Below are 26,646 nucleotides of genomic sequence, written 5' to 3'. Positions count from 1 at the left end.
TTCCCATAACCCACACAAATATGGAAGAAAAGCACCTGGATAATGTCCTTTCACCTCCACTCACATACTGTGCCATGCACATATAGAATAATTTAAAAGTTAATTTTACAAGAAGCTTAAAAGCTATTAACAAATCTGCCAAAACCCTATTTGAAAGCCTGAAGTTCTCAGACCAGTTTTCTTTCAAGCAGGAAATGTATGAGCATTTGAAACATTGGGAGAAAGCACATAGTAGGATTAAACTTGCTCTGTTTCATGTCTGTACTGTGCATGAGTGAACAGTATTACCCATAAGCGACCAACACCCTATACCTCACAAAGATTAGCCAAATCAGTGTCACCAGAACAAAGAGAAAAGACTAATCCACTGATATCCCAGGGGAAGCAATTCTATGATTTCCCTATGTAATCAAGCACAGGAAATTGTCAGGTGAATTTTCAAATGAAATTAAGTAGGGATTTGACAAATCTGCCCAGCTTAGCTCTGAGGTTCTTCTGTGAGAGCAGCAGTGCTAGGGAAAACTGCTGCTCTTTCTCACCCCACCCCACTAGGTATGTTAAACTCATCTGTATACTTCTGCTCTGCATTCAAAGAGCAAACAGGAGAAAATTAAATATAACCTTACCTCTGTTCCCCAGTCTATAAACAGTATTGCCCAGTAGTCATCAACGCTAACAATATCCTAGCTGTCTCTGATACACAGGGCCCTTTTTTTTTCTCCTGGATGCTCTTCCCACAGTTGATTCTATTCTCCTTCTTAGGTGGCAGGCTCCTGAGTTACACAAGCTTGACCCCCCCAGCTTCCCTTGCAGCTATATCATTCAAAACTCTCTGCTGATCTGCAGATTCTAATTTGGAAACTGAAGAAATGAAGGAAAAACAAGTGCTCAGAATAATTCTGAAGTTCTGCCTACAGGCTCGGTGATATCAATACAGTTACAGCGGTGCAGCAGCAACACAAGGAGGATGGCTAACACAGCTATGCAAAAGGCACTGTTCTAATGGCTACTAAGAGGTTGGAGACCTGGCTTAGAGGTTACAAGCATTGGCTGATCTTCCAAAGGACCCAAGTTCAATTCCCAGCATCCACATGGTAGCTCACAACTGTCTGTAACTCCATTCTAGGGGATCTGGATCCCTCACATGGACCATAGTACCTGCAGGCAAAACACCAATGCACATAAAATAAGTAAGTTATTTTTAAAAAAAGATGGCCTACTAGACACACAACCTTAATCATGGATGGTTACCAACTATCTCAAAGAACAAGGTGCTACTCAAAAATCCTTCAATAGATGTTTTCTACTTATAGTATGCAAATTGACATCATATGTTCAGAAACTCAGAACTCTTGACTTGGGATCTTTTCTGATATTAGCAGTATGCAAGTACACACACACAAACATGCAAATACCTTGCCCTTCACAAACAGAATCACCCTGCATACACTACAAAAAAAAAACCTTCTACATCTACATTCTTTATTTACTTGGCAATTTATCTTGACCATTTTTGCCAGTCAATACAGTTTTCAAGCCACATTAGTAAGTTTTAAAACAAACTGCTAAACTGGATAATGTTAATACCACTGATGAATTACCGAGCATTGCCTTCCCTTATGTGTATATTTGTGCTATTTCCAACCAATCAGGTATCAGCAACCAGTACCTAAGACAGTCATGTAGTCTTTAAATGATGAATATATCTAAATAAATTAAAATATGGTAAAAAAAACTACTAAAACTTTTATAGGTAAATTTCAAAGCAGACGATTATTAAGCTAACAAATGCAAGACACAAAACAGTAGTAGAAAACTTATAAGCACTGGAGTATTTTAAAAGTTATTATGTCTCAAACTATGTCACATCAAATAGTTTTAGAGACTGGTACACTAAAGTTTACAAGTCAATTTATTTTTAAAGCATGTCTTTTGGCTCAGAGCCATGGCAATTATTTATGTATTCAACATGGCTGTTTTTACCCTACAACAGAGCTAAGTAGCTGCAAAAGAGACAAGGCCGCCATAAGCTAAAAATATTTACTATCTGTTCCTTTACAGAAGACAGCAACTACAACTGTACACAACACATTCAGAGTTTAACTCTAGTTTATTCACTAATGGCCTAAACCCACATTGGATGGATGAACAAAAGGATAGATGGATGGACAGATAGATGGATGGACAGACAGATGGGTGGATAAGTGAACAGACAGATGGAACAATGAGCAGACCACAGGGACATACTTGACTAGGGTACTATATTCTACTTACTAGGCAGTTAACCACAAAGGTCAAGACCACACTGAGGACACCTGGCCAAAGATAGCACCATGGCCCTCTGCCATTACTCTATGCTCTAGCAGCAAGATCACAAGCCAGCAGAAAAGGCATGGAGCCAGCATACATTCCATTCTGCTTGTGAGTCAGTGACCAACATGCAAGAACCCTGTCTTCCTGCCTTGTAAATCAATTGTCAGCTGGTGAATAGCAAATCCCTGGAATAAGGACTCTGTGGCTGGCACACTAACATGAATGGGTTGGAATCTTGGCACATCTTTCATTGAAAAATTGCCAGCAATGATTGCCTTGTTGTTTTCAATATATTACCCAGAACAACAAGCCCTCATTATTTTAGCAATTAAGGAACAGCATGGCAAACAATGCTTTATTCTCTCTCTCTCTCTCTCTCTCTCTCTCTCTCTCTCTCTCTCTCTCTCTCCATCATACAGAGAACCTGATTCAAAGAAAGGCATATTAAGACCAAATTGGGACAGTGGATCCTCAGTAGGAAGCAAGTGAAGTCCTGAATGAATATCAAGGACCAATACCTTAGCCCCCTGAGGAAGGCTTTGTTTGGGGTATTGTGCTTATGCAACTCACTTCAAAATGTAATGTATAATTTAAAAATACACATTAGGCCAGGCGATGGTAGCACACAACTTTAATCCCAGCACTCGGGAGGCAGAAGCAGGCAGATCTCTGGGAGTTTGAGACCAGCCTGGTCTACAAGAGCTAGTTCCAAGACATCCTCCAAAGCCACAGAGAAACTCTGCCTTGAAAAAAAAAACCACAAAAAAATGAAATACAGATTAATAGTCATCTATAACAGTCAAACTTTAGTCATGTTAGCTATGTTTTCAAGGTCATATACAGATATATTTAGATAGATAGATTGATTGATTGATTGATTGATTGATTGATTGATTGATAGATGGGGGTCTTCAAACGCTTCAAAGACCTACAGAATATGGTATTTTAAATGTTTTAATAGCATAATGCTATTCATGACAGTGAGATATGTCTGTTCCTAACAGTATCAATTTACTTCAAAAGAAGATAATGGGCATCAAAGAACCTCTGTATGGAGTTTGCTTTTTTTTATGGAAAACACTAGCCATTTGAGCAAAAAACTGCCCTTGCCTAAATTGCTGACAGTGTACTATTCATACTGGACTAGTAGGTTGTAAAGAAAGTGACTGCCAATCTTTGCCAAGACACAGTAGGACAGTCCTTCAAAATTCCCTGCTGCACAAAAACGTCTGTCAGATATACTAGGCCTGTAGGTCAAAGATGGCTGCCCCAACATTACAGAACTTAAGAGTGACTGTCCAGGCAACCAGATATCCCTGTCACTAGGTAACATTTGGGGCCTTTGATGGAGTTGAAGACTGGACAGTCATAGTTAGTTTTTCTTAGTTATGACAAAAGATAAATTAGGTATAAAACTTTAGAGTCACAAAGATAAAATAGGATATTTTTCCTAATTTTGCCAAATCAAATGAACTAGATATTGTAACTGTAATTCTTACTTGATAACTTTTTTTGTTGTATATAATTTTACTATGTTAAAGGGGGAAATGTGGAATTTTCTTATACATTGTGTGAATATATGTCACTGTGATTGGTTTAATAAAGAGGCTGACTGGCCAATAACTAAACAGAGTAAGGTTAGACAAGAAAGCCAAACTGAGACTGCTAGAGTCACCAGAAGATGCAGAGAGAAGCAAGATGGGCATACCATAATGAGAGAAAGTACCAAACCACATGACAACGCACAGATAAAAATATGGGTTAGTTTAAGAGTTAGCTAGTAGCAAGCCTGAGCTATTGACTGAGCATTTATACTTAATACTAAGCCTCTGACTGGTTACTTGGGAGCAACTTCTGGGACAGCCTTCCCCAGGTAAGGCTCAGAAGGATGGCAAAGCCTTCCTCTGGTCTGACTGTAAATTCTGATATGTGTACATAAAATGGCTACTGGCTGTATACTTTCTACAACCTCTCCCTCTCCAGTGTTTTACATCCTGAAAATTACTCCCTTATGCAGACTAATCCTATTGAGATTAGCTAAGCTTGACTCCTCACTAAGCTGTACATAATAACCCTACCTCTGTTTATCGGTATGTAATAACCCCACCTCCCTGTTCCACTATATATAATAAACACACTGAGCTTCAAAGTGCTGCAGTTTCTCCATCCAAGAACTCAGACCTCCTGATCCCAGCTTTTTCATACATTGTGTCTACGTGTAAAATCTTTCTTCATGACCTGACCGCCTTAGTCAGGTCAGTCCCTGGAGCCATAATGAATGCAGCAGGGTTCTTCAAAGTTCCTTTCAGATAGGCATCAGTTTAATCTTAAGTGAAAGGAGGGGTTGCAACTTGAATATACTCATTTATCAACAAGCCAAGCCAGAAGAGTTAGTGAGAATTACAGGTATTTTGTAGTTACAGTAATTTAAATGATAACACATTCCAGGAGAAGGTCATTTCAAGTAAGTAAGTATACATCCCTACCCTGTAGCTATGTCCCTTCCTGAAAAGGGACAAGCAACAGGAGACAGAACACTGACATCAGGAACTAAAGAGATATGCACAGATCTACTTCCCTCTCCTTCATGCTGGTTATAGTCACACCCAAATGAGCACTGCAGAGAGATCAGCACTGGATACACAGTGATGACTGTGCAACTGAGAAAGAAAGTCAGAGAATATTAAAAATCACTAGACAGGACAGGTTTTATAAAAGTGTACTGTAAACTTCTCCCTTCCACACTTGCTTGCACATGAGAAAACATTTGCATGCACGACACATGTTCATTTATAGACTCACGGCATAAATAAGCTTATTTTATTTCCAAACTGCTCATTTCATTTCCCATACCAATGCCTTTTCCCCCAATTTTCTTTCTGATAAGCCACCTTAAGCAGAGTTTTACCAGAACAAAATGCATAAATAACATATATACACTATGCATAATATAGCCAGTTAACAATGACCAAGCATCCAATACATCCAGGCGTCAAGTAAAATGTTGAACAAAGAAAAAAAGAAATGAAGGAAGGAAGGAAGGGAGGGAGGGAGGGAGGGAGGGAGGGAGGGAGGGAGGAAGGAAGGAAGGAAGGAAGAAAGGGAGGAAGGGAGGAAGGGAGGAAGAAGCCACTCATGCTATTGAGAAACACAACCTCACATAAAGATGTGAGGTACTATTAGCCAAGAAATAAAGACATGATATTGACAGCATATCACCAACCACTCTGGAAAGTAAGAAGGAAACAGCCTGCTTACAGAAATCAAGGAGGTCTCACCAAGTATGGCACAATGGAGAGAAGTCTTGGAGACAAGAGACACGACATGAGAGACAATAAAGGATGGCAGTGTGCAGCCAAGCATGTGCTTAGACAGACATCTAAGAAAACAGACTTACAGTATTGGATGAGGGGTGCTGTGGTTTGAATAAAAATGGCGCCCATAGGAAGTGGCACTATTAGGAGGTGTGGCTTTGTTAAGAGGAAGTGTATCTCATTCTCTTCCTGCTACCTTCAGGTCAAGATGTAGAACTCCAACACCATGTCTGTCTGCATGCCACCATACTGACTGCCATGATGATAATGAACTAACCTCTGAAACTGTAAGTCAGCCCCATTGAAATGTTTTCCTTTATAAGAGTTTCTGTGGTCATGGTGTCTCTTCACAGCAATAGAAACCCTAACTGAGACAGAAGCTGGTACTAGGTAGGAGAGGATTGCTGTGATAGACCTGACCATGCTCTTATCTGGAGGAATGTAACCTTGGGGTCTTTGGATTACAAGAGGAGCTGACTGCTTAATGAACCATCCTAGTAGAAGCCAGAAGACAGTGGTGCTGAGGGTGATTTGAACTGTGGGGGCTTGGCTCAAGAGATTTCAGAAGAGAAGAATATTTGTATTTGACCTGCTTTTTTTCATTTTGACTTCATAAGTGATTACAGTTAAGAAGATACTTTGAACTTTGGACTTTCAGACAAATTTGAAAATGTTATAGATTATGGGGACTTTTGAAGTTGGACTGAATACATTTGGCATTATGATATAGCTACAAACCTATCGGGGCCAGGGAGCGGAATGTGGTGGTTTGAATGACCCCCATAGGCCCATAAGGAATAGCACTATTATGAGGCATGGTTTTGTTGGAGTAGGTGTGGCTTGGTTGGAGGAAGTATGTCTCATTCTCTTCCTGCATGCCATGACCATTAAAAAACCATCTCAACAGACACTCCAAGAATCAGAAAATATCTTGCATGTGCCCATACTTCTCATGCAAACACTTTTATATATAAGATAATATGTAAGACATATAATAATATATAAGATAATATATAAGGTTGTGTCTTTATACAATGCCATTATTTCATATAATACATATAAGGTAATATATATATATGGTTGTATCTTTATACAATGCCATTATTTCATATAATAATATATATATAAGGTAATATATATGGTTGTGTCTTTATACAATGCCATATATATGGGTGTGTTTTCTTACCATTGAAATGTCACTAAAGAACCTATTGTTTCTAATTCAATGGCAATATTACTTTGGAACAAGAAAAGAAAGTCTACAACTTTGTTAACTTAAATGCATCTGTTTGATATTCTCAGTGGTTCTTGGAGTAAGTTATTCCACGCAATTGCCAGTATGTTACATTACTAGATTAACAAAAGTGCTAGCAAGTCAATTGTTCTGACAATTGTTCCCTCTTCTTTCAAACAGTTGAATTTCTTTGGGAATTCCAAATGAAACACAGTTATCTTAAGATTCAAAGCTACCACCCACAAATGAGAGAAAACATGTGAGGTTTGTAATTCTGAGCCAGGGTTTCTCACATAGATGGGTTCCTCTCAGCTCCATCCATTTGCCTGCAAATTTCATTTTCTTTTCTTTTTTTGGGAGGGGGGAATTTCATTTTCTTAAGGGTTGAATGATATTCCATTGTGTAACTGAACCACACAGGGGTCAAGAAATTAAGGCTTCAAGGAAGGGGGGCTTTCAAGGAAGGAAAGAACATAGCAATATATGGGGGAAGGGTAAATAATGAAACAGGAAGGGTTAAATGGGGTGGGATTTCGAAGAGAAAATAAAAGTAAAAGGGAGAAATGACAGACACTATAGACTTTCTGAAAAACTGCTGCAGAGGCTTCCAAAAACATAAACATTTTCATATATAAAAACAATTTAAATGTAGCTACACTTTACTGGGACAACTGTCTCCCTACTAGACACCACAAACTAACTGTACTGACTGGTTTTATGTGTCAACTTGACACACAAGCTGAGTCATCAGAGAAGAAGGACCCCAGTCGAGGAAATGCCTCCTTGAAACCCAGCTATAGGCATTTTCTCAATTAGTGATCAATGGGGAGGGCCCAGCCCATGGTGGGTGGTGTCATTCCTAGGCTGGTTGCCTAGGTTCTATAAGAAAGCAGACTGTGAAAGTTGGGGGAAGCAAGCCAGTAAGCAGCACCCCTCCATGGCCTCTCCATCAGCTCCTGTCTCCAGGTTCCAGTCCTGCTTGGAATCCTGTCCTGACTTCTTTCAGCGATGAACAGCAATGTGGAAACATAGGTCAAATAAACCCTTTCCTCCCCAACTCGCTGTTTGGTCACGGTGTTTCATCACAGCAATAGAAACTCTAAGACAGTTACCCTCCAGAACTGATGGCAAGACTCTATTGATGAAGACATCACATATTACTATGTATCCCTGCCCACCCTTGAACTCACAGCAATCCTCATTCCTCAGTTTCTCAAACGGAGAGATCAAGCAGGTACCGAACTGAAAACTTAACCCTTACTGGCTACAAGTCACAGGAAAGTTGCTATGCATGCTACTAGAGGAATGAAGCAAAACTCAGTCTTATCCAGTTGTAAACCCCACGAGCTAAATTACTACAAGCCTGGCGAGACCCGCTGACTGGTGCAACAGCGGCGCATATGGTATGGGAGAAACCAGCCATATTAGATTTAATTCGATTTAAAGCCTGTTCCACAAGATGGAACCCATACGTGGCACAGTTATCAGGGCTAGACAAGTCATTGACCCTAGAGGAGAATCTACTATCACTCTGCTAATGTGACACATACTACTGAGCCAACTCCTAATGAGGTCTCATTAAACCTATGAATTAGCGCATCTCTCAAACCTCAAAGAAGCTTCTCTTTGCAATCAATGGTGATTAAAGCAGTGATTCACAGCTAGTCAAGATGCAGACAATGAGAGAATGCAAAATGCCCAGGCCTAAATGTGCATCTATATCACACTACCCTCCTCAAAAGGCTCAAGGGTTGAAAGACTAAGAGCCAGAGGTGGCAGGTAGGGAAACAGTTGTTTTCCAGACACAAAGGGCAGTTGCACTTGTGAAATCACAATGGTTGTGACAGCACGCACAAAACCTGTGCGAGCCCAAATAAGACAAAATTCCAGCATGAGGGGAGAAATGGACATGGAGTCCCATCCATAGTTGAAGATCTATTGGTAATTTATAGATGCTGAAGAAGATTAAGGGCATGGTCCCAGCAGGTCTCACGTGCTCCAGTGGGTGGGCACACACCTAACAATGTATAGACAACATTAATGAGGCTTGATGGTTTATTTAAAAAAAAAAAGGCAGGTCACAGTTTGAGTGAGTAAAACTGGGGGTGGATGGAGGAAAGGTTGGGGGAGGAGATGAATAAAATCAAAATACAGTGTATGAAATTCTCAAAGAAATAATAAATATTTAAATCTGAATTTTATTTTCAAATGGATTTTCTATAGCAAGGAACAAGATGTGAACTTTGCATAGAGAAAATTGGCAAAGAAAATAATTAAACACTAAATTATAGTCACTATACATCAGCAATAGAGAGCTAGGAAGAGGAGAAAAAAAATCACTGAACACAAGAATTGAGATACAAAACAATTTATGTTAACTGTCAATTTAAAATGGATCACTGGTTTGTAAACTGATTAAGGAAAAAGCACCAGTAAATTGATGCATATTTTTAGTATTTTAAGTAATTTTGTTCTTGTTGAAAAAAAAAAAAGAGGTGCCAGAGGGATGGCTCAATGATTAAGAGATTTTAATGCTCTTGCAGAGGGCCAGGTTTTGGATTCCAGTACACACATCAGGTAGCTACTAACTGCCAGTTCCAAGAGATCCTCACCTGGCCTCGGCAGGCACATGGTACACACAAACTCATACAGGCTCGCACACATACAAAGGAAGAAAGGCAGGGAAGGAAGGAAAGAAGAAGAAAAGTTAGAGTTTTAATGTCTACCACCTTGATACATATATGAAAAACAAACACAAAAAACACAAGCATAATAAGCTGGGTTATTCCTAACCCTCCCCACACAACAAAGTTCTTGCCAGTCACTCATGTGGTTGCAGTCATGGGTATCCATGTTTCTCCAGAAAACACTGGTTTCTGCATCACTTTTAAAAAATGGATCCAAAAAAAGAACTCAATGGTTGCCCCTAGAGACATAGGTTACCTCAGTTATGAGGTACAACTGGATGGCTCTTGCTTCTGAAGGTTGGTAAATCATTTATTTCTGGCACCTTTCCACACCCCCAGAACCACTTAGACCTCATTGTCAAGAGTAGTCTTCTGGTGTTTCTAGAAGTTTTGTTTGTCATGTTGATTAGGTTTTTTTGAAGTTCGCACTATATACCCCTGCCTGCCCTTGAACTCACAGCAATCCTCATTCCTCAGTTTCCCAAATGTCAGGAGTGCAGGTATGTGCCACCACAACCAGCTTTCTGAAACTTCCTCAATTGTGGGTATCTATCTAGTAGGGAACTGGTATTAGCTTTTATATTTGTACACGAGAAGCAATAGCAACTACTGGCCCCTGGGAGGGAAAAAATGACTGCAAGATGCTATTGACTTCAAGCCAAGCTCTATGCACTGCATGGTGCAACCAAAGAATACATGGGGACTAAAGAAAACAAGAAAGGGCTTAATACAGTTTTCGTGAGCTTCTACATTACAGAACACGTTTTAATTATTTCTATTAGTGAAATAATTCCATCAATGAACTAATAGAAATATATTTTAAAGAAAAGATATTCGTAGAATATTTATAGCTTGCCCTTTATTACTTGCATATACAGACGATACATATAGTTTTGTACGTAGACATTTTAATACAGACGAAGGTTGCTTCTCCCACATACTTAACACATATAAACATATGTTTCTTGCAACACTGTTCATAACAGCCAGAATTCAGAAAGCAATTCAATGTTTCATTAGCAAGGAAAGGGTGAGGGTATGGAATATATTTTATGAAGTAAAAATCAGTGACACCTCTGTTAACTGAAAGAAATGTCTCCAACTATGTGGCAAGAGGAAAAGTTATTCGATGGATTTGTGGTTCCAAAGGCCCCACCCTTAACTGAGGAGCTATTGACAGTTGATGGCTTCTGGACAAGGTTTTTCTTAAGGGTGTGGCCCCAGGTACGTCCGACAAGCTACAGTGCATAGCCCCATTCCCAGGAGTATATAAGCATCACAAATTGGACCTGATTGCCTTTTAAGAGGATAGGAGAATCACAAAATTGGGAGGATGGGTAGGAGTGGAAATGAATATGATCAAAATACATTTATGAAGTTCCCAAAGAATTATTAGAAAGGTATTTTAAAGAAAATCTATTTGTAGAACACTTGTAGCTTGCTCTTTATGACTCAAGTATCTAGACCATATATTTATAGATTTTGGTAAATTTATAGAAAAAAATTGTGCACAGTAAGTTACAGGAAAATGCTTCTATCTTTTTATGTTTCATACGTAAGCAAGTGCGTTCCTCCTAGTCACCTGTGAAGATAAATATAAATACACAGAACCAGGGCTAAGGAATGGAGTTGGGAGTGAAGAAAGTGAGATGGGAACTTTTGCTATTTTAGTCTCTGTATAAACTATATATGGCTATGGGGCTGAAATGGGTGAACTTGTTGCAAAGTGCCATGACTCATGATCCTAAATTTTATACAGAAACAAACATGCATCACTCCATCACATGGCATCAGCTTAGTCACTAAGACTATAACTAACTTAAGGCTTGAAAGATATGTGTGTTCAATGTTCAAACTAAATCTGGAAAGTAGGGAAAGTCTACTGGGCCCAAGGCCATGAGTGGCACAGTTTATCAATCACAGAAAGCATATCAACAAATGTAAAGGTAGCTTTGTACTTCAAGTTCACTGAAAACCTCTGACTCTCCTTCCTACTCAATGTGTAATCAAGGCACTCTCTGCAGTAATTAAACTACCATCTTTTAACAGCAGTCCTGTTTGTTTTAGATGCACAAAAGTTCTCCTACATGGCTAAGACAGAAACAGAAACTTATGTGAACAATTCATAAGAGAATAGAGACATGTAAAGTCCGAAAATCAACTTGGGATCAAATAAAAGAATACTTCACTGTCAAGAAACATATGCTTCCCCAGTAATACACAAATATATGAACTGAAATGAGGAAGTATAGACAATACACATATAGAATGAAATTATATCTACCAAGTTCTTTTTAGTGATAACTGGAAACTTTTTAGATAATTGACATTTTAGCTTCCTAAGGAAGTCTATGCCTAGAATTCTTAAAATGCATCATTTTAGGAATTATGTAAATAATCTTTATATTTAGAGAAATCTCTTTCTTAACAATGCCATACAAGTCAGTTTTCAAAAACAAAACCTATAAAGTGAAATAGGAGCCCAGGGCATGAGCCTACAAAGAATGACAGTGGATTTGTACAATGAATATTCACTTAAGGTAATACTTATGCAACAAAAGTGTATACGCTTCAGATTTTCAAGTGCTTTTTTTCTTCATAACCAAGATGCATTTCCTAATCAATTTATTAACAGGCAAGCTAGTAGCCAAAACTAGAGGTGCAATGTACTAATAATATTTAAAGGTCATTAGCTTGCTGAAGAGAGAGGAAGTAACCTACTTTCCTAGGTAGAAACAATTACAATAATAACAAATATACTCAGTAATAATAATGATGAACAATAGCTATTCATACCATTTAAGGGCAATGTTCATTCTCTGAATAATGCCCTAATATTCTCCACAATTGTGCAGTATTATCACAATTGTTATAATAATGAATGAGTATTCACACAATAGGCTGTTACCCAGCAATACAGACAAACTAGACGCAGGCAATAACATGGATGAATCTCTGTAATACTAGGTTAGACAGAAGACGACAAACACAGAGTATATGTGAAATTCCACTTCCACGAAACCCAGAAACATGAACAACTAATCCAATCGCAATCAAAAGCAACTAGACTTAGAGCTGAGGGAATGGACAGGCAGAAAGCAAACCGGAAAAGACGTGTCCTGCATCTTGTTTTGTATAGTGGCTATATGAATATATGAGGCTGTCAAAAACACATCAAGCTGAACACAAGAGCTGTGTATTTTATTGTACATAAATTACATCACAACAAAAACAAGTGATTTTAAAGTTAACTGTTCAAGAGTGATTTGCCAAAGTAATGTTCTTGAATTCAGGGCGGGGAGGGGGTACACTTTAGACAGAATAAATCATTTGATATTTAAATTTTCCATTACAGCTGAGAAATAAGCAGTCACAGATGTGTGCTTATAGAATTAGGCTTGTGAGCTAAAGGGAGAGAAACGGAGCATCTCGGTTTACTGTGACAGACCCCCAGGGAAGCCTGATACCATAGCACCTTGTTAACAGAACCTGCCTCACCAGAGTCCCCTGACTTAGAGGACCTCCAGGGTCACCTATCTAAAGCAAACTTTCAATGTCATGAAGTACAAGTGCCTTCACTTTCCCATTCCACCCACAATGACTAAACAAAACTCAACATGATCTTTTCTTCTTGTTAACATTTTACATTCCACAATCAAAGTCTAACTAGATGGGTTTCTCTGAAGTTCACATCTGAGTACAAAATTAAATGTCACAGAACTTGATCTGTAATGAAAGTAAAAATCTAGCTTAGGGGAAAATACCTTAAAAAAAATAACCATGTAAAAGAATGTAAGGACAGTCACAAATACAAAATACAAGAAATCTTTACCTGCTGCCCTGTAAAGTATTTTAGGTTCAAAAAATATACATGGATTTTTATCTTCTATGCATGACAGTAGAAGTCCCTTGGCCTGGAAAGGGCTTCTGGGTATAACCACCTGTAAAAACAAAACAATCTTAGTCAAATACATCTCCAGCAAACCCACTTCTAAGGGTTGACACTTAACCAACCAAGTGTAACTAATTCAACCAGACCCAGGTATTTGTATTTATTATAAAATATAAGTGCTGGCCCTCAGAAATCTCTTTGCCCACGAGTATTTCTAAACTGCCTTCCACTAAGAAACCAAGCTTCCTCTGAGGACCTCACCTTGCCTGTAGCAGAAAGGGAACCTGCAAAGCACATGAAAAGCAGCAGCAAAGAGAGCTGTCCACCTTTAAGCTCCATCTCCTCCTAACACTCTGCTACCGCTTGCCAATGAAAGTGCACGACCCCCTTTGTTCTGATGGGCAAATGCAACCTGCACTTCATAAAGGAAAAAAGCAATCCACGGAATTTTGTGGACCAGATATAGAATCCAGTTGCACAGAAAAAGAGAAAAAGCATGGCTATTCCACATCTCCAGTGGACAGGCAAGGGCTCCGAGACCTTCAGGAGGGGGCTGGTGAAGAGAATTGACAGCAAGAAATGCATGAAAAAACTTGGCAGAGCACCCTGAGTGGGCCATTTCATCTGTCCCTTACAGGGACCTCAGGAAATAGCTACTACCCTGTTTCCCACTTAGAAATAGAGACTGCGGCACAGCGTACAGAGAAGTAAGGACACTACCCGAGGTCACAGAACTTGTTAGGACAGAGATTCTTACTCTCTTCTGATGCACACAGAAGACCACACTCTTCACCATGGCTACTCAAATCACAAATTTGTACCTAAGTTTTCATGATTGTGAAATAACTGTGTAAGAACAAACTTCACTTCTAAAAGATTACTAGAATAAGCCTGGGCCTACTACAAAGATCAAACAAGACTCCTTGAAGCAAACCACCTATGGATTTCATACTAACTATTGTGTTCTTTTGTGGAATCAAATCCTTAGCTTACACATACCAGGCAAGTGGTCCACCCTGAGCTACACCCTCAGCCCTTAATCTGGTTGACAGAAAGCCATGCTAGGTAGACCAGGCTGGCCTCAGACTCTTAATCTTACTGCCCTGAGGGAATTGTGTCATTTTTATCAGAAGAATTTTGTTTTAAAAAAATCAAACACCATAAATCTCCTTATTAATCATGTCACACCATGCTTCCATTCTGTAGTTTCTCTTTGCTTTCTACAAATAGTTATTTGTATTAGCATTTTGGTGTTATATCTATTTTGTATTTCAAGTTTAAAAATAATAGTAAACAGACAAGTAGATGGTTAAAAGTTCTGCTGTTTAAAACTTCTAGGATATGATGTAAACATTAAATATGACCAATATCCAGCTCAAACTCAAAAGTACGCATTGCCTCAAAGTGGCTCTTATCCAAAACTACTGTTCCCAGCTTGTGTCAGAAAACCATACAGCCTCCCTTCAACTGGGACAAACCTCATGATTATGATCCAGCAGGGGGAAAAAAGGAAAAAATGTAAATATTTTTACAATTGATTTATGTTTGTCAAACACACACACACACACATGCTTCTTTGGCTAACACATCTGTAAGTTTCTGTGATTCCCTGGAGAGCTGCTTGATGAATATCAAGAGACAAAACACTCAAAATATTTGTAACATCAAAAGACTTAAGCTACTCCAGGAGACAGCTACAAATGGAAGACTCACCCAAGCAGATGGCACAGTTACCTTACTCTAGATTGGAAAAGATTCCCATCTATATAAGAGCCTTCTCTCTGCTTAAAACTGAAAACTGAACTAAAAGCAAACACAACTTTGAGGTAAATATTGATCAACAATAGGTTTTGTTAAAACGTACCCCAAAATCATTTCACGGTGAAAAACCAATTAGAAAGAAGAACCTGGAATTTTAGGAGAATGGCATACCCTCTATAATCTATAAAGTTAATGAGTGCCAACATCATGACGGTGTTGCTTCAGGAAGAACATTCTAGAAAACTGGGCATCTGCAAGTTAATCTGAAAAGAAATGCTAACCTCCCTTCCTCAAATATAAAGTTCCTATCAATTGCAAAGTCCTGGTTGCCTTCCTTCAAGGAAGGATAATACTAACAGCATAAAGAAAGGTGGAAACATCAAATGATGATCAAATAAAGGAAGTAAACAAGAATACCTTGAGGGCTGGAGAGATGGCTCAGCGGTTAAGAGCACTGACTGCTCTTCCAGAGGTCCTGAGTTCAATTCCCAGCAACCACATGGTGGCTCACAACCATCTGTAATGAGATCTGGTGCCCTCTCCTGGCGTGCAGACATATGTAGAGGCAGGATGTTGCATTCATAATAAATAAATAAAATCTTAAAAAAAAAAAAAAAGAATACCTTGATTCCTGGGCAGTGGGCAAAAAAGGCTTCAGGACTCTGAGAATGGTAGAGGGCCCCATGACCTACACAGCCCCATGGGGCCCGGATGGTGAGGCTCCCACAATTGAAAAGGTCGCCAGAGCGATAGCGGTACTTGGCAGCTTCGTTGACAATCTGCAGAGAGAGGGGACATGTCACAGTGACTCTTTCCTACCCAATGAATGTCCTAAAAGCATGCCATTGAATCTTCGGATGTATTCCCATCTACATAAGGCAAAGCGCCAACATGATGCAAGGTGGAGACAGGTGGGCGGAGCCTGTGTTTGAACACTCAGGGACTGACCTGAAGAGATAGATGCCTTTCCCGGCAAAGCATGTGGCACCTACCTGATCAAAGGCAGGGAAGATATAGTCGGCAAACTGAATTTCCGCAATGGCCGTGGCACCAGTGACTGCGATTCCAATCCCAAATCCAACAATTCCTTGTTCACACAATGGGGTGTTGAACACTCTATCTTTTCCTTTAAAATAAATTAATAATAATTAATTAATAATAATAATGGGAACAGAAATAGAAGACAAATCTGATGTAGAAATTAGAGCAATGTAATATACAATACATCTGGTAATTGGGTAGGATAAGAAATTTGGGACAGGTAGAGGACATAGTAAATAGCATTATGACTGATTCAGTACATAGCTGCATTAGACATAAGAAACCTAAATATGGGATTTTTGAGCTACTATCTGGGCAACAACAGATAAAAATATTCCCAAAAAAGGAAGGGGGCCTTTAAAATACAGTTATAACACAATAAACAATGTGACTGGATGACATACGCAGGATACTAGTGCCTACACCAAGAATTCTAACACTGACAGGAATGGACCAACCGTATGCTGCTTTTAAACCAACAAGCTTTTAAAGATTAAAATCAAATGCAGCATGTCTTGAAGCAAATGCCTTGGATCCAGGAAAGAGACGTGTTGGGGGAAGTGGAGGGAGCTGAGAGAAAGTGAAAAAACGCGTCGGGATGCACTTTGCACAGGTATGAAATTGTCAAACAGCAAATTCAGTACGGACTACTTATAAGAGTATGTGCTCTGGCCTTGGTGAGATTATACTAGAAATCAGTAGCAACAACGAGAGAGGGGGGGAGAGAGAGAGAGAGACAGAGACAGAGACAGAGACAGAGAGACACAGAGAGAGAGACACAGAGAGAGACACAGAGAGAGAAAGAGAGAGACAGAGAGAGAGACAGAATCTGTACGTGGGGCAGTAGCTCTCTGTAGCTCTTCCTAAAATATAGGAGGCCTTGGATTCAAGTCCAAAAATATGGATAAGGTGATGGGAGGGGAGGAGAGGAGAGCAAGAAAGCTAGCTAATTACCTTGCTGTGGTTTGACTGTAAAGTATCCCCTATTAGCTCATGTGTGAACACCACCACCATGTCCAAGATAGCAGCCCTGTTGGGGAAGGATGTAAAACCTTCAGGAGGTGAAGGCTTTCTAAAGGAAATAGGTTCTTGATGACAAGCTTAGAGGTCATCCCCACTTCCTCTTCTCTCTCTACTTGAGTTAAGACAAATGTGACAGCTAGCCTTCCCTGCCTGCTGTCATGCTCTCCCCGCTATGATGGGCAGTACCACCGAGCCAAAATAAAGTCTTTCCTCCCCTAAGGTGATTGTATCAGGTTATGTCATCACAGCAACAAACCAAAGAAAGGGAAGGGAAGGAGAGGGGAGAGAGGGAGGGAGGGAATGGAAAGAAGGCAACGGAAGGGAAAGGGGGAAAAGGAGAAGGGGAGATACAATAAAGTTTGTGCTAGGTCTATGGCCGTGCCACTCTGACCATGCCCAATCTCGTCTGATCTCAGAATTTTACGTTAGAATGCTTACTAAATGCAAATCTATAATATGTAGTTCAAAAGAGAAAAAAATGGAAATTAGAAAAGGTGTTTGTATTGAATAACTCAACTCTGTATCTCAATTTAATGAACTACTGAAGATAACTGCAGAGTTGCTTCTTTCAAACCAACCCTCCACTATTTATTAAAGACTTTGAGGAACCCCCATGGGAGGCTTCAGCCACCCTGAAGAGTGGATGGGGGTTAAGATGGAGGTATGGTAGTGGGAATGGGAGGATGGAAGGGAGAGGAAATTGGATTAGTATGTAAAATAAAATTGTTTTTAATTTAAATAAAAATTAATTTTTAAAAAGTCAGACAAAAAGCAATCAATTTATAGAGGCACTGGAAATCTAAAAGGAGGCATTAACTAAACACTTGTACCTTGAAAGAAGGAACACAGAGTAAATGATGACAGTTATAAGTCTTGCCCAAAGGGACTCTACACATTGTATCAGAGACTGCTAGAGTCCAGACAGACAGAGTATATTGATGGGTGTCAAATAACAGCAACTGAGGTCAGTGAATGAAAACCAAGAAAGTATATTTCATTTATGCACAAGTTGGTCCAGAACTCACTGACACCTGTACCTGCATAACCCTCTAAACAGAACTCAGTAGAAAATAACCTCTGGACATTAAAAGAGCTGATGAGAAATGTTTCCTGTGCCCAACAAAGAGAACATAGGAGTATGGAGTCCTAGTCTCTTTAAGTCAGAGGAGCTTCATGGAATTTAAGGAATACACTATGGGATAAGGAATGGGTCACCAAAGGAACTAAGAGGGAAATCTAAACATTCCTAGAACTAAACAAAAGGAAAAACACAACATATCAAAACTTACAGGATACAATTAAATCATGAAATCAATCCTGAGGGGGGCAGTTTCTAGCTACAAGTGTCTACTTAAAAAAAAAGAAAAATCAAATCTCAAATAACTAAATGATACACCTGAGAGCATTGGACAAGCAAAAACAAACCAACCCCAGAAATGATAGCTAGGAAGATGGAAATTAATAAAATGAGGGAGAGAAAGAATCAAAGAAACCAAGAGTTAGTTCTTTGAAAAGATAAATAAGGTTTTCATATCCTTAGATAAACTAACCAAAAGAAAAGGGAGAAATTAGAACAGATGCCAAGGAAATTCAGAAAATCATTATGACAAACCTTAATATATCCCATTAGCTTGGCAAAGTCACAGAGACCTTTAACACTAGCATGCAAGAGGCAGAAGCAGATGGATCTCTATGAGCTAAGGTCAATGTAGTCAACACAGCAAGTTCTGGCCAGCTAGAGCTATAAATTGGGACCCTGTTTATAAACAAACCATATCTCCTTAAGTTGGAAAATCTAAAAGAAATGAATGAATCTCTGAATGCATATGACCTACCAAAATAATCCAAGATGACATCATTTAACTACATCTATTACATCTATAACAAGCAATGAGATTGAAACTGTAATCAACTTCCAAACTAAGACTGGGGGGACAGTTCAGCCAGTAAAGTGGTTGTCTTGCAAACATGAGAACCTGAGTCCACTCCCCAAAACCCACATTTTTAAAAAGCCAAAACATGGACCTCCATCCCCTTGGGACTTTGCCACTTGGTGTGGACCCTGGGTCCCCTATTTCTTCCCTGTCACCCCTTCCAGCCATTTCCTGTAGCCTCTGACCCACAGAACAGCTTTCTACCAGGAACCCATAACTGCCACACTAAGTTGGGACTCAGGTATGCTATGTATGTCCTCCTTCCCCTCATGCTAGCACAACTCCATCCCCCTGAGACTTGGCCTCTTGCTGCAGAGTTAGGGTCATCCTAGCTTTTGACTGTCACCCTTCTCAATCAGTCCTTCCAGGCCATCTCTAATACTTTGTAAACCCCCAGCAATCCACAGAACAAGGTCTCAACAGGGACCAACAGCTACATACTTGGCTGAGACTCAGAACCACTCTCCATCAGGGAAGCCATAGCCACCACACTTGGCTGGGACAGCCACCTCTTTTCTTTTGTGACTCAATACCAACTCACAGAACTGCTCTCTACCAAGGACCCATGGCTACCACATTTGGTTGTGACTCATATTGTGTTAGTAGCAATTGTATTGTTAGGGCTTCTTCTGTTGCTGTGAAGAGACACCAGGACCATGGCAATTCTTATAAGGAAAACATTTAACTGAGGGGGCTCATTTACAGTTTCAGAGGTTTAATCCATTATCATCATGGCAGGAAGACAGATGTGGTACTGAGAGTCTTACATCTTGCAGGCAACAGGAAGTCAACTGAGACACTGGGCAGAATCCAGAACATAGGAAATCTCAAAGTCCATCCCCACAGTGACACACTTCCTCCAACGAGGCCATACCCACTTCAACAAAGCCACACCTCCTCATAGTGCTATCCCCAGTGAGATTATGGGGACCAATTACATTCAAAGCACCACAACAACCAAAGAAATGAACATCCAACCAACATAAGCAAGACTCACCCAAAATAAGCTAAAATAAGAACACCATTAACATCATAACTCCAGATGTCACAATCTCAGCTCAGAAACACAAATATGACAACCAAGACAATATACCTTCCCAGGAGCCAGAAATCCTGGCCCTGAGAAAAGTGACTTAGCTGGAGCACTAGAACTTTAAAATAGCAGTTATGAATATATTTCAGGACCTTAAAGAGGACATGAATAAATACTTTAATAAACATCATGAAAGCACAAACAGTTGAATGAAATAACAAAAACAACTCAAAATATGAAAGTAGAATTTAACAAAGAAATAGAATTGTTAAAGAAAAGCCAAACTGAAACAAAATTCAAAATGAAAAACTCAGGAAGTCAAACAAAAAGTTCAAAGTTAAGCCTCACCAACAGACTGAATGAAGTGTAAGAGAAAATTTCAGATCTTGAAGACAGGATAGAGGAAAAGGAAACTAAGAAAATGTTAAATCTTTTAAAAAAAAGAAAAGAAAAAAACAGGCACAAAACGCCCAAGGAATCTGGGACACTATAAAAAGACAAAACCTACAAATAATAGGTACAGAAGAAACCCAAGTCAAAGACACAAAATATTGTCAACAAAATCATACACCATTTCTCCAATCTAAAGAAATACCTATCAAGGTACAAGTGGCATACACAACACCAAAGAAGCAGGACCAGAAAAGAAACTCCCCACAATATATAAAAATTAAAACACTAAATGAATATGGGGAAGAGAGGGTATTACAAGTTGCAAGGAGAAAAACCAAGTTACTTATAAAGGCAAGCCCATTAGACTAACACTTGACTTTTCACTGGAAACTCTGAAAGCCAGAAAGGCCTGAACAGATGTTCAACAAGCATGAAAAACCACAGATCCAGCCTGGCTACTACTACACCTAGCAAAACTATAATCACAACTGATGGAGAAAGATAAACAGTTCATACAAAACAATTTCAAGCAAATTATGTCTACCAATCTAGCTCTACAGAAAACACTAGAAGGAAAACTCCAGCCTCAAGAGGTTAACTACACCCAAGAGGACACAAAGAATAAATAAGCCAAATACAGTTCATCAAAAGGGGGGAGGGGAACACATCACAACAACAAAATCCATTAGTAAACACTGGTCAATAGCTGTCTATATTAATGGTCTCAATTCCCCAATAAAAAGACACTGACTAAAAGACTGAATTCGAAAACAGGACTCATCTTTCTGCTGCATCAAAGAAACACACTTCACCATCAAGAACAGACATCACCTTGGGGTAAAAGGATGGGAAACTCAACCCTCACCAGAAAGGCTTCTTCTTGCAGTAGATGGTAACTAGCACAGATACCCACAACTGGACAGTGAATCAAAGGCTTTAGAGCACTCAGCCCTAAATGGGACCCTTATCAAGCCCTGATCCATGCCCTAAGGCTCAGAAACCTATGCTGAAGAGGAGGCAGACCTTAAAAACCAGAGGTGGAGGATGGCTTCTTGGAAACAGTGTCTTCTAGATACAACACGACTGATCACAGAGTAACTCACAGAGCCTGGAAGAACATACTCAAGGCCTGCCCAAATTCCAACCAGACAAAGTCCCAGCATGGAGAAAGATATCCCTCCCCTAACCAGGAAGTTACTTGTGACTGATGCCTGCCGGGAAAGGGAAAATCGGTTGTCTCCAATTGAGTGCCACTGGGTATAGCAACCATATTCCAGAGCAGGCCCCAGGCCAACACACAACGGACTCACAATTTTTGCGTGCATTTTGTTTGTCCACCCCCACCACCATCTTATTGGGTTCATTTGTTTGTTTGTTTTGATTGGGGGGTATTTTTGTATTTTAAAAGAGAAAGAACATGAAGTAGGGAGGAGCTAGGAGAAGCTGAGAGGAGCTAGTGGAGGGAAAAGAATATGATCCAAATAAATATCATGAAAAAATTTAAATAATAAATTTAAAAGGCAAGCGTACTGACATAATTCACAACAATCAGTAGGCAAAGCTAGGAAGGTCCCCAAAACTCACTTGATAGCTAGGCTACCTTATTTGGCAAGCTCCAAGCCAGTAGAAGACCTTGTCTCAAAAAAGCAAAGTGAACAATGCCTAAGAACTGACACCCAAGGCTGTCCTATACCCTCCAGACACATACATTCGCAAACACATTTGTGCAAGCATACAAACTTCCAACTAAAAATGGTCCAAGGCCAAATGGATTCACTGCACAATTCTACCACAGCTTGAAAGAAGAATTAATAGCAATCTTTCCCAAATGACTACATAAAAGAGAAAAGGAAGGAATGCTAGTAAATTCTTTATAAAACCCATATTATCCTGATGCTACTGCCAGATAAAGATACAAAAGAGGATAAAATAATAGTCCAATCTCCCTGATGAATAAGCTTAGATGCAAAAATGACCAATTTAGTACTTATAAACCAAATAGTCAGGCAATTGCGAATTCTGATAAGTATGTGGACAAAATGGAAGGGCCAGAAATGGGAGTGGCAGATGGGAGGAGCTTGATAAACCTCTCATTCAGGCTTTGCCTTCAAACCACAGTGGACACTTCACTAATACACTACTCAAGTCTCAGTTAAATTTTCACCGCTTCTCAGGGACTATCAACATTTTATGACGAATTCTAATGCCAGGAATGTGATCAGGAACCAGGAACCCAAACATTCAGGAACAAACCTGGTTGGTAATCATATTCCATTTCTATAACCCAGGACATCAGTTCATCTTGGTATGCAGAATTCACTTTCAGCCCAATTATTCCCTTTGAACATCAGCCACAAATCGGGCAGGTGCTGGGAAATGCCGACTAGACACATCCTGCACTTTGCAACTCTAAAAACAGCTGCAGAAACTTAAGAGTGTGACTCACACTCATAATAATAGGAGGCCGTCTTCTGAGCATTTGACTTTGACATCTATACCTCATCAGTGCCCTACTCCACTGGAAGTACCTGGATAATTTGGAGAGGAAAAAAATGACCCTATTGCTTGAGTGGTAGCAAAGAACACAAATCCAGCTGCCCAAGGTAGGAGCCAGACCCAGCAAGTGCGAGCCACCTTAACCTAACAGGCAGCGCACACTCGTTCACTCCTTGCAGCTTCAATTTCACAGGGCAGGGTCACTTTTCATCTTGGTAAGGAAAGTGCAGCCTTTTTGCCACTACAAAGCAGACCAGGTGAATTTCTCAGAATTCTTACTTTAAAGGAAACAGTTTAACCGATGACATTTTTATATGCTCCAAGACAAAGTGCTTCAACATGGACTCATGGTTAGAAATCTGCTTCTGGCTCCTGCCTAATAGTGACTGGTGGTCAAAGCACTAATAGGACGCACACTATTGATGACTTCCTCTCTCCACAGGGCAGTTAGCCGCTGTAAAGTTCAGGTACCTAATGCCCTGATAGATGAATCAGGACAACAGCAAGAGCGCTGTGAGGCAAGGCAGACCAGGATAGCTATCTCCACAAATTGCTAAATTACCTGAGGCTCTGTTCTTATCTTTAACAGTAGAATCATGATGCAAAACAGACTAAACTTACTCACACCATTATGTCTCTAGGGATCCTAAGGTGCTTACCGTTACATTAACACTTTTCTGTACGTCAGAGTTGTCCTACCTTGCTTTCTGTTGCTGTGATACAAACGCCATGACTGAAGGGACTCTAGTCAGCCTGAGCATGGCAAACATAGCTTTAACTGGTTTTGTCCTTCATTCCCTCTGCCTTGCTAAGAAAAAACAGATTACACTCCTAAAGTTAGACACGGAGGTCTACTCCCTTATTTGGCCACTTCCTCCCTCTGAAGCTGACTACCAAGGTCCAGCTATCAAAGTATTGAAGTCCAACAATCAAAAGCCCCCTTTGGCTGCCCCAATTCACATGCCCAATTAAACTTAAAGACCTCATCCCCTTGTACTTTTCTTTATAGACTGCCATTTTCCTATGGGTCACATCTGTCTCTCGTCTAGCCACAGGCAGTCCTTTGTCACACTGAGACAAATATTCATGCCTCCTCCTCCCCCTTGTTCCCTTCCCCTTCTTCCTCATCCTCTAGCTCCTGTTTTTTTGTCTCTTATTCCCTGCCCTCTGTCCCCTGGGGCAAATAAACCTCCATTGTGCTGAGAACTTGGTTTCTGGGATACTGAGTTGATACCACTCCTTTCAATGACCAAAGCATCTTGGGGAGGAAATGATTTATTTGGTTTACATGTCCAAATCACAATCCATCTTGAAGGGAAATCAGGACAGGCGCTCAAAGCAGGAATTGAAGCAAAAGCCAATGAGGAACACTGTCTACCAACCGGGCTGTTCTCTGTGACTTGCTCAGCCTACTTTTTTAAACAACTTAGGACCACCACCCAGGCTATCTCACATCACTAATCAAGAACACACACACACACACACACACACACACACACACACACACACACACACACACATACACCAACCTTCATTGGTGGCATTTTCTCAAAAGAGGTTTCCTCTTCCCAAGTTTGTCTATGTTTATATTAAGTTGGCCAAACCTAACTAGCACTAGGTAAACAAAACACTCATCTCCTCATGGGTGAACACTACAATAAAACCAACTAAGAAAGATATGTGTTTATGACAATCAGTGCTGTGCAAGACACCAAGAAAGGAATGGGTGATACGAAGTTGGAACTAATGCGGCTCCAAACAGGAAGTTCACAGACTAGAAAGTAGCCACTGAGAGGTGACATTTAAGAGTTGTGTGCCACACATGCATCCACAGAGATGTCTGGGCAGAGGGATGGACAATAGTTAATCATCACTGTCAACCTATCTGGGTTACCATTACCTATTGGAGGACCAAAAATTAAAATTAATAAAAGTTGGGCCCTAAATCTATACAGAGAAAGGGAACTTCTACTGGTAAAGGAAAATTTAACTCCTTAAATCAAGTGTGCCATGTCTGGCGTCTGAGCCCCCCCCCTCAGAAAAGGGGAGGTGACAGTCCACCACTGACAGACCCTGTGACCCTGTAACTCTGCAAGCCCATGCCCTGTCTTACCTTATTTTTTTTACCCTCTTTTGGAGTCTATCCTGGAACTCTGTAGACCAAGCTGATCTCGAACTCACAGAGATCCTCCTGCCTCTGCCTCCCGAGTGCTGGGATTAAATGTGTATGCCACCCATGCAGGGCACCCTGTCTTACTCAAATGTATCTTGCTTAAAATACATAGTTACTGCTTTACTCTGTACTTTGTATGACCTTAAGTAACCATGGAAACTCTGAACTTTGTGGCCTTCAACCTTATGGTCTGACCCTTTAAAAGCTTCTCCTTTTGGCTGGTTGGGATCTCGTTTCCCCCCACCATGGAGTGAGATCCAAGCTGGCCAGCTTGAACAATAAAAAGAAACCTGTTGCTTTTGCATCAGAAGTGTCAACTCCTTGGGTTAGTCTCTGGGGCTCTGCGAACCTGGCACAACACTAGAAGACTGAGGCATACCTCTAAGTGTATCTGTGAGGACAGTTCTGACCCACACTAAACGTAGGTTGGGACCATGGGCTGGGGTCTCAGATAGCTGGGATGAAAAAAGAAAGCCAGCTTAATAGGGGCTTGACCTCTCTGTCTGCATCCACCTACTGAGATGGGAACAGCCAAGATGGGAACAGCTACGCTCCTCCCCCAACTCCTGCCATCATGATCTTCTGGAGAAGCACCTGAGCCCCAGCAACCATTGGCTGAGCCCTCTAAAACCAGGAGCCACAGCAAATCTTTCTGTCCAAGCGTTCTGTCGGGTGGTTTGGTCACAGTAAGACAAGATGAACTAATACAGGAACCAAGAGTAGAACAACCATCACAGAGATGCAGAATGAACTAATACAGAGCCAAGAATGGAGTGACCTTGGAGAAAGAAAGGCTTCAGGATAGTAGAGAAAGGGCAAAGGGGAGAAACATGAATCTGGACATGAAAATATAGTGGCAAAAGATAAGTCAACGCATAAGGAAGAGGCTATAGAAAGGCTGTGTGGGTCAGGCCCTTTGTCTTGGTTTCCTTCCCTATTGCTGTAATCAAACACTCTTAACAAAAGCAAATTAAGAGAAATAAGGTTTACTATAGCTCACAGGCCCAGGTTATTGTCCATCACAGCAGGGAAGTCACAGCAGAAGGAACTCTTGGGAGAGAGGGTCACAACCTACTCAAAGCCAAGAAGAAGAAAGGGAGAGATGCATGTCAGTGCTCAGCTCTCTACTCGCACAGGCCAGAATGCTGAGAGCACAGAATAATTGCACCCAAAATCAGCATGCTCTGCCCACAGGTGTGCCCAGAGGCCCATCTCCAAGGCTGAGTCCAAATCCTGTCAAGTTCATAGCACTAACCATCAAGCTCTCCCTTGTAAACACTGCTTTTTACTGAGGATGAGTCAGAGGGCAGGTGAGTGGGAGAAAGAGGAAGTCACAGAGCAAAGGCAGGCCA

At 40.4% G+C, this 26,646-nt stretch overlaps 1 protein-coding gene across 9 annotated transcripts in view; it reads right to left on the bottom strand.

Moving 5' to 3' along the window:
- The window catches only part of Bckdhb (branched chain keto acid dehydrogenase E1 subunit beta), a 178,280-nt gene that overhangs the window by 109,287 nt on the left and 42,347 nt on the right, over window positions 1-26,646 (bottom strand). For all 9 annotated transcript variants that reach the window (XR_005874734.1, XR_005874736.1, XR_005874735.1 and 6 more), the window contains 3 exons: window positions 16,194-16,327; window positions 15,825-15,980; window positions 13,381-13,489 (listed from right to left, as the gene is read on the bottom strand). Coding sequence is in view for 5 of the 9 variants with exons in the window: in XM_021229328.2 (XP_021084987.1) it covers window positions 13,381-13,489; window positions 15,825-15,980; window positions 16,194-16,327 (399 nt within the window). In the remaining 4 variants the exon portion in view is untranslated. The remainder of the gene's footprint in view (window positions 1-13,380; window positions 13,490-15,824; window positions 15,981-16,193; window positions 16,328-26,646) is intronic.

Source organism: Mesocricetus auratus, unplaced genomic scaffold, assembly GCF_017639785.1.
Source record: "Mesocricetus auratus isolate SY011 unplaced genomic scaffold, BCM_Maur_2.0 Super-Scaffold_100691, whole genome shotgun sequence".
Taxonomy (NCBI): domain Eukaryota; kingdom Metazoa; phylum Chordata; class Mammalia; order Rodentia; family Cricetidae; genus Mesocricetus; species Mesocricetus auratus.
Note: the sequence above shows the minus strand (reverse complement) of the source record. Positions and strands in the feature narration are given on the sequence as shown.